Source organism: Corvus brachyrhynchos, unplaced genomic scaffold (genome assembly GCF_000691975.1).
Source record: "Corvus brachyrhynchos isolate BGI_N302 unplaced genomic scaffold, ASM69197v1 scaffold79, whole genome shotgun sequence".
NCBI classification, from domain to species: domain Eukaryota; kingdom Metazoa; phylum Chordata; class Aves; order Passeriformes; family Corvidae; genus Corvus; species Corvus brachyrhynchos.
Genome location: NW_008240023.1, coordinates 1,685,893 through 1,694,776, shown reverse-complemented (window position 1 = coordinate 1,694,776; position 8,884 = coordinate 1,685,893). Strand labels below are relative to the sequence as shown.

Sequence of the window (8,884 nt, the reverse complement as noted above, 5' to 3'; positions counted from 1 at the left end):
GGAGCTGTTGGAATTCATCCTCTCTCTTAGCACTCTCCTGCTATTTCACTTCCTATTCCCTCTTGCATCTTCAGATGGCCAAAGCTTTTTTAGACCTATTTTCTTCTGAGTTCTGCTCGTTGACAAGAGAACAGAACCTCTAGCAGGGCTGTTGGAGAGATTCTGTCTCCTTCTGAAGGCCCAAGAGCACCTGAAGGTGAACACACGGCCCCAGGTTGTGCAGCTGGCTCCTCATTCCTGAGACCAGGTCAGGAATGTGTTAAACTCGGAAGCTGGTGAGGTTTAGGGGGACACACACTTCTGCAATTAGGTCAAGAACACTGTGGACAAAATAAGTTTAACAGAGTGGCTTTCTTCAGCTGCAAAGCAGGAAGGTATCACCCATGCTATTCATCACTTACTTTCTTTTTTTCAAGTGTTTTAATAGTCTAGAACATTTTATATCATCATTTACTCGACAAAAGACAGGCATTTTCTATGAAAATCCTTGACAAATGGTAGAGAGCTGACAGCTAAAACAGTGGTACGATTCCATCCTCTGGACATCTTTTTACATCTCCTTCAGCAGCTCCCACTGCCCCAGTGTCTATTTTGAGGTTATATTGCTAAATTCCCTTCCATAGTTAGTTTTGTCTAGTTCATCTTCTTATTCCCTCCCTACTTTATCAATTGATTCACTTCCTTGAGCATCCACACACTTGGATCAGTTCTTACAGTCCAAGGAAGCTGCTTTTAAGACAGTCCCCATTTCACCTTTTAGCCCAAGCACACCTAAGTTCTTCTGATGTCTCCTCATCCTTGTTTTTCTCAAGTCCACTCATTTTTTGTTGACATAACTGCATTGATTTCAAAGTCACAGAATGGAAAGTCAAGCCAGCTGTACATTCACCTGTGCTGTTTTATTTAAAAATCAAATGACTGTGGCACGATGCCCTTGCTGCCAGTCAGTGCTTTTCTCCTCCTCCTCCTCCTCTCCCAGAACAGGAGCCAGCCTTACGTTCCTGACACGTGCTGGCCTCCTGCTCTCCCCTCATAAACAGGGCACGCTGTGTATGTTCTACATTAGCCAGCCCTGAGTCCTTCAGGCCTCATTTATCACAGCCAGCTGTGCTCTCCATTTCATGCTCCCCTCGCCCATCGCAGCTGGAGTGTGTTATTGCCAAACAAGAAACCAGGAGGATTGGGGGGAAAGTGGAGAATATACAGCCTTAGCAACTTGCCCTGTTCTCTTTCATGCTTTTCTTTGGAGAAATACTGAAGGTGAATGGCTGAAGTCTTGTTCTAGAATTAATTCTCGTTTTTCTTGTAGTAAAACAGACTCTGGAAATTTAAAAAAAAAAACAAAAAACCAAAGGGTAAATACAACAGAGCTTCTTCTCATAAGCTGTTCTGCAGGTTTCTGTCTGTACTTCAGCCTCAGTGCTGAGTACAGCTCATAAACTCCTATCAGCAGATGTATTGATAACTGAATGAATTGATAACCAGGGAGCTGCACAAATATTTACTCATGGCTCGGCTGGGTTTTGCCAGCCAGAACATGTCCCATGGCCTTGTTGTTATCAGCATCTGAGCCAGCTGGTTCAGAGCTCCCTGGACTGAGTCCACAGCAGCTCCACGACTCTGGGCTCAAGTGTAGATATGGGCTGTAGCAGGTCACTTTTTGAGACACGAATTTCCTATTGCTGAACTCACACTGGCACCTTCTTGCCAGTTCAAACAGCTCTTACCTCATCTGGCTTTGGGACCGGTGAAAGGGAGGCAGTGAGAGAAGCTGGTCATCCAAGGCTCCCTCAAGACGCAGTGGAGAGCAACTCAGAGGAGCTGGAAAGGTTCTGGGATGGCAAGGAGGAGCTCTGCTGCCTGTGGTCTGGTCCCATTGTCCAGCACTTCCCTTGCTGCGGCACTGGCCCTCAGCTGCTCCTGGGCTGGCTGATTCACCTTGTTACAGTGGGAAATGAGTAACTTGAAGAGGGGGGAGGAGAGGAGAAGACAAAAGGGATTATTTTCTGCTTTTTAGGGAGCTGAACTGGTTCACTGCAGGGTCAGCTGAGTGCCAGAGGCTGAGTAGGAGAAGGGAGGGATCATGCATCCAGCAGTTCAGGTGGAGCGGGAGCTGACCCTTCCCAGCCCCAATAAACTGCTCACCTGGAGACATTTCACCTTTAAATGTTCAGCCTCTCTCCATCAGCCCCAGACCAGCCTCCCTGAAGCTGCAGGTATCCCCATGCCCATCTGATGGGAATTTCTCAGGAAAGCAGTCCCCTGAGGACTGCTGTAGGGAGACAAAGAGAGGCGTTGTTTCTGGACCTCCACTTTCCAAACCAGCCCCCAAGAGAGCAGCATCACATCTGGCTCTGTCCTGGGCTTCATTTAACATCAGCAAGGCAGACAATGGTGAAATACAAATAAACACTGATAATAGTAGCTGTGTTGTACTTACACATAGGTGCTGGTGAGGAGGAAGATTGGAAACACTTGACTCCCCTGGAAACTGGGAATTGAGCAAAGGTAACATCTCAGGGTAAGAGGCAGCACTTGGGTCACACATTCAGGAAGGGAACATGTGCAGGCACCTTTCAAAACCACACTGCTGCTCTTATTTCCTCCTGAATATTTTCTCCCTGGTGGCCTTGACCGATTCCTGTAGCACAGTGCAAGTCACACATCCCAGATGCAGGGGAGGCAGTAAATTGCTTTCCTGAACGGGGCTTCTGTGCTTGCTCTGGACACTGTGGGATCCCTCTGGGTGCTCACTGAAACCAAATTTGCTTGGCACTTGTCAGTGATTTTTGGAACCTGGTGGAAGCACGGAAAAACAGGGAATAACAGATCTTAAATATGAGCTGGCCAAAGCTTTGACAGAGCTTTTTGTCTTTGTGGGAGGCCTCTGGAACTGGGACTTGGAGTACAGTAGAAAATACATCACCAGAGCAAAAAGAATGCATTACTGAATTAGTCTGAGATGGGCCAATTAAGGACAATTTCTGTATGCTCTGAAGTTGAAAGGCCAGAGCAAAATTATGTTGGTTTTTTTCCATGCCAACCAACAGCTTCTGTTCACATATGCTGCCACCTATATGTCAGTCACTAACTTTGAAAAGTAATAAAATCATACTACGAAACCAGATTGACATGTTTTCTTTTCCCTTCTTAAATTTGCCATATGCCATCAGACAATGTGATTAATAATTTCCAAGTATGTGAAAAAACCAATTGTTCTAGAATTAAAAAAAACCCAAGCCTAAAACCACAAATCTAGTTCACAGGTTAATTTTTAAAATCAGATTTTTCTCTACACTTGCAAGGTAGCAGTAGCTCACAAAACACTGGGAACATCTTAACTTTATCAATGATTGCAAGCTGAAAAATGCAAAGTTTCAGCCCACCCACACAGATGGGTTTTTTCATGCTTCTGTATTTGAATACCAGAAAGACTTTCATTTTTCTCCCTCAAACTACACGTGCAAAATCAATCACCGAGCAGAAATCATTCTAAGACTTGAAACTGGCTGAGAAGCCCTTCTTGCCAAGGTTATCAAATCATGGGAAACTTGGGGAGCTGTGATTTTTATTATAGTGTTTGGGGGGGTTGTTTATTCCTCTTTTGTTGTTGTTGTTTCTCAAGGGAAGTTGATTTCCTACAGGAGTCTGACCAGCTGCAACAAAATACCAGGAAACCACTGAGCAAGCAGTGCATATAAAAATTTCAGTGCACAAATTAAAAACAATACTGGCTAATTAAAAAGCACCAATGGGAAGTCCAGACATTTGAAAATTCAATTAAAAATTTCTCTGGCACCCTTCTGACATGGATAAAGCTGGCATTTGCAGAACAGCAGCTTTCTCACCTGTCTCATGGAGATGCCGGGATCCCACGCTGCAAAGGTTGTTTTTGTACATTGCAATGTTGTTAATTAATGCTGAAATACCAACAATAGACCATTGTGTGCATCCAGGCACTTTTTATGAGCACAGGGTTGTTTTTTTTTTCTCCTGGCTTCCTGCAAGTAAATGAAGGCTTAAGCTCGGATTCACTGTCACCCTGGCATTCCAGTAAATATTAAGTTTCTTTTTATTCATACCTTTTATTTTCTCCTCTTGTTTTCAGAGCCTGCCTCCTGACTTGGAGGCAATGAGCAGTTTGCAGATAGGTGCTGGGAAGGCAAATGTCCTTCAAGGTGAAGTCCAGGAGAGAGAGGAGCCATCCTTCAGGCAAGAGCTGAGACAAACAGAGGGGTCCCACATCAAGGAAACCCTCCAGGACCAGATCAGCCAGTGCTTCATCGAGTGCCGGTGAGCAAAGAGAAACACTTACCCCTTAAAAAGTCCATTTTCCCCAAAGAGCCTGATTTTGAGTTCCTACAAACTGCAGAATCCATCTTTAAGGTAGTGATGCCAGTCCCAGAGGAGGAGTTAGTTCTGCACCAGCTGCAAAGCCAAAATCCTGAGCTGGAGGATTCCTGACTGGGGAGACCAGAGCAGGCATCGCTGCTGGCAGGGGTCAGAAGTGCTCCTTCAGTCACTGGCTGTGGATCAGGTCCACAAACATTGGAGTGGGATACCTTCACTTTGCACATTACCTTGGGCTCAGTCTTTGGAATTACAGGCAGCACACTATAAACTTCAGGAACAGTGACTTTTCTCCCTGTCTGAACACATCAGGTTTAAGAGAGGGAACTCACTCTTCCATGAGATGGAAGCTCCATTATTTGCCATAGCAAATCACATCACGTCACTGGGACTGCCATCCAGGTGCCTGCTGCTGGTATTATCCAGCAGCCCACATGAATCTGAAGCACTTTTGTACTTGAGGCCTGACCTTGGAGCCACTCCTCCAAATGTAGCTTTCCTCGAGCAGTGCTGCTGATTTCAGGGAAACTTCACGTCTCAGTAGAGTTAAGCACATACTTACACAGTCTTAAACCAGGTTCTGACACCTCTGCGTCTCCCACGAAGTTTACTTCAGCCAAAGAAGTTTTGAGACTGGCAATTCTGACACTGGAAGCCCTTGTCCTAAGGAATACAGGCTGGTTTTATCATTTTCTGGGATTTACCCCATCCAGTGGGTTGGTAAATTGGGAAGTAGCACCCAAAACTTCTGGGATTTAGCAGCAAGGTTTCATTTGCTCTGCATAAAGCTGCTCTGCAAACTGGTTTTGTGTCTTGAGCTGCTCCGTGATGTTACAGGGCTTGTATTTATCTTGTGGACCAGTGTCATGTCCATTAATCATCCAGTGTTTGCTCAGGGTACTGGACTTGCCTTCAGCATGCAGTTTCCAGTTGGAAACACAAATGCATTCTGATGAAATCCTGCTCTGTTTGTTCCTTGACTCCTTCAATCAGGTTTGGGCAGCTGTGCTACTGTGAAGTGTTTGTCAAAAAAGGAAGAATGATCAAAAGCAGCACTCTCACAGGTCTGCCACAGCCTATTTCTCTTCTTTCTTGCACCTTTGCCTCTTACAGACTCTCAAGACTCCAGCGTATTTTTACTCTCCTTTAGAAAGTGCTGCTGGTTTTACAAACCTCAGTTATTGCAAAGTACTTTCCCATTCCCTAAATCAACCCTCTCCCAGGGCCTGCTCTGCACACTCCTTGAGCTGCCATTTCCTGCCATTCCCCACAGCTCCCAGCATGTTCTGAGGTACAGAAAGATCTTACTCCCTTTGCTTAATATTCCTCACCTAATAGTCATTCTCTACCACAGGTCAATGGTGTCCAATTAACTTGGCTCTGGAGCTGGGGGAGAACTCCCTGAAATACTGCAGGAACCAATGGCAGTGTTTCTGTAGCAGATTAGCAGGGAACAGGCAATCTCCCAGAGAAGCAGGCTGAGCCATAAACCTCTTCAAAGGTATTATGAGACACTATTAAAAGTTAAATCTGTTCCACAGAGACACTTAAGACCAGAGCCAACCAGCAGCCTAAGCCATCCAGAGGACCATTTGAGGAAGCTGAAGCCATGGTTCAGTGGAGGGAGGTGGAGAGGGATGGCTGAGAGGGCAGTTCATCAAAACTCCTGCTGCCTGCTGCAGGAGGGCCCTCAGTCTCATGTACCTGTCTAGGGTGGAATGTAAAATGCTGAGCTTTCTTTCTGTAGCCCTTAAAGCGGAATGGGACTTCCTTGCTACACTTGTATCTCATCTTTAGGTGAGATTCAAGGCTAGAGGCACACAATCAGTAGCCTAGCATATGAATACCTGATTAAACAAGCTGTAAAGTTTCCTTAGCTTCCCTTTTCTGGGCTAGCTAGTCAGGTTCAGTAGTCTTGAATCTCACCTAGATTTGAAAACTAACAGAGATTAAAGCAGATGTTGCAGATAAGCTCCACATTAACTGATCTCGGACAGCTTTATGGATAATCCCGAGCAAGGGATTATATTAGATGGGACTAAGATACACCCACACACAGGGTGCTTGGAGGTAAGCCTCGAGTCAGGCTTGTTCTGCTGCAGCCAAGACAGAGTGAGAAAACAGCTCCCTTCCAACCTTGTACAATAACCCACCCATCTGAAACAACAGCCTATTTTTTAAATTAACCATTTTCTATCAAAATAGAACCGCTGGTGGCAGAGGGGCATCGACACACTTGTTGCAGTCAGTGTTTGATCAGAGAAGCCCAGAATGGTTTGGGTTGAAAGGGACCTTAAAGCTCATCTCATTCCACCCTGTCATGGGCAGGGACACCTTCCACTATCCCAGGGTGCTCCAAGCCCCATCACACTCTCTGTTACTCTTTTCTCTCAGATTCACTGTCTGTTGTGATCCCTGAAAATCAGTAGTGCACAGTTCAGCCAAGACCAGCCAGCTCTCATTGATAAAAGCTCTTCTGGTGATTTAGCAGCGTGGCAGATGAAATTGTGCCCCCAGTGAAGGCAGTGGGAGAGCTGCCATCAGCTTCAGCACAGGCTGGACACCGCCCAACACCGGAGTTCATTTGAATCTGGCTGAGTGAGGCGGTGATTTACAGAGCTGAGAGGAATCAGAGCGAGCTGCCTACAGTCCTGCTCTTCACAGCAGGCCTCTGTCTAAGTGACCAGAATCGCTTTCCCCACAGACACATTCGCTGGCATCCAAAATAGCTTTAAAAACAACCAAAAAAAATCAGCAGATTTCTCCACAAGGGGAGTGTGTGTATCCTGCAGAGCCAGGCTTTCCTGCCAGAGACTCTGCAGAACTGAGAGCTGTGTCCTGCTCAGCAGAGGGCCAGGCCTGAAGTGTCAAGGTTTGCATTAATTATTACCTGCCAGGATATGTTTTGGCTCTCCCCTAAGCCAGTCTGAGAGATCAACAGCTAAGCAGCTTATAAATTATTCTTCACCTAGGCTTTTTGACCGAGTTTACCATTTTCCATAGTCTACTAAATAAACAGATAAAGGGGAACAAAGATTCTTTTGAATAAATGTTGCTGTGTGGAGTAGAAAATAAACCCAAACTTCCGTATTTTATCCTTCACTCTGAAAAGACTGTGACAGAAAATACAATTAGCAGGTATTGTCTTTCAGCACAGTTACTCTTAGATTACAAAAGTAATGAGCACATACTAAATTTCTCAGCTTGTAAGAACTGCTGTAAATATTTATCGCTTTCATTGCACAAGGGAACAGCTTCAGTCATTTCAAGACCCAAACCAGCTTCTTATGAAGAGAGGTTATAAAAAAAGCCAAGGAAAGCAAAACCCAAAGGATTAGACTGAATGAGATTGTTCCAGTTGCTTATAACAATCCTACTGCAGAGGAGACAAAATAATTTTGATGTAACACTGCATTTTCCAGCCTTACCATCCGTGCTTCTGTTTACCCGGGTTGACTTCTGTGGAGCTGCTCTTTTTTGGCTTGCAAATTATTCACATAAAGCTTTCCAGATTTCCACGTGGCCTTGTCCAGCCATACTAGAAAAGAAAGAGAATTGGTTTTGAAAGTTTTTTGAGGAAGCATCATGCAGTTTACCTACAGACCTGCCTTTCTTTTGTTTTTTTTTTTCTTCAAGGTATGGCTCATAGTGCAGGAGTACACATGATCCAAAATCAGCAGCTGCTATGATTATATACATCTGAGTCTGGATGGTAATCACTTGATTCCCACACATTCCATCCATTCAATTAATAACAGTTTCATATTAAGATATAGCAGAGCTGGGGTTTTAGCTTCAATTTCCTGTACAGTTCCAAACCAAACCCATTTTTTCTGTAATTTCACATTTAGGGTTGTGCACTGAATATGCAAAGCCAGTCATCATCTTCTCAACTCTTTACCCACTGTGCATAAACCAGTTCCCAAATTACAAGTCTTCTTAGAGTCATCCCTAAACTGAATTTCAAAAAGGGCTGGGCGCAAAAGCGGAGAAGGATCCCTTTATTATCCAGAGAAATACAGCAGTACCTTTGTCTAAGACAAGTCTTTCCTGACAGAAATCAATACAAAGGATGAGAAATCAAGATGAGGTTTTTATTACCAGAGATGGCCTCCAGAATCACAGGGGAGAGCCTCATGCACAGGGCTCTGCTGTGATGTGCCTCATGCCCTCGAGCTGTAACAAATTACTCCATGAGTTTCTTGGAGGATTTATCCGCCACTGCTCGGAGCTCTGGGGAGCATTTCATCAGTGGCATCGCTGACCTAATAACAGGGGATCTAAGTAATAGCAACTTTTATGGAGGCTATGTGTTATTCCCACAGATTTGGGGATTGGTTTTTGGGAGGGAGGAGGCGGCGAGGGGTAAATGTGCTTTCATAATAGGTTTACACTTTACTGATTAGCTTTGAATGATCTTCTTGCTCTGCCTGCTGACTCGAGTACTGTCAGAAAAGGAATTGGCCAAGCTTCATGGTGAGTGAATGAGACTCCTCCCGAAGCAGGGGGGTTCCTGTGCTTTATTTATTCATTT

General features: G+C 44.8%; 1 protein-coding gene and 1 long non-coding RNA gene across 9 annotated transcripts in view; one reads left to right on the top strand and one right to left on the bottom strand.

Annotated features, from left to right (window-relative positions):
- Positions 1 to 4,174, bottom strand: part of LOC108448935 — a 57,822-nt gene extending 53,648 nt beyond the window's left edge. For all 7 annotated transcript variants that reach the window (XR_001865019.1, XR_001865021.1, XR_001865022.1 and 4 more), the window contains exons 1-4: positions 4,083 to 4,174; positions 3,849 to 4,001; positions 2,441 to 2,796; positions 1,728 to 1,962 (exon numbers count right to left, since the gene is read on the bottom strand). This is a non-coding gene — a long non-coding RNA (uncharacterized LOC108448935). The remainder of the gene's footprint in view (positions 1 to 1,727; positions 1,963 to 2,440; positions 2,797 to 3,848; positions 4,002 to 4,082) is intronic.
- The window catches only part of IQCA1 (IQ motif containing with AAA domain 1), a 92,604-nt gene that overhangs the window by 15,632 nt on the left and 68,088 nt on the right, over positions 1 to 8,884 (top strand). For both annotated transcript variants that reach the window (XM_017743429.1, XM_008640714.2), the window contains one exon: positions 4,109 to 4,293. In XM_017743429.1, the coding sequence (XP_017598918.1) occupies positions 4,109 to 4,293 (185 nt within the window). The remainder of the gene's footprint in view (positions 1 to 4,108; positions 4,294 to 8,884) is intronic.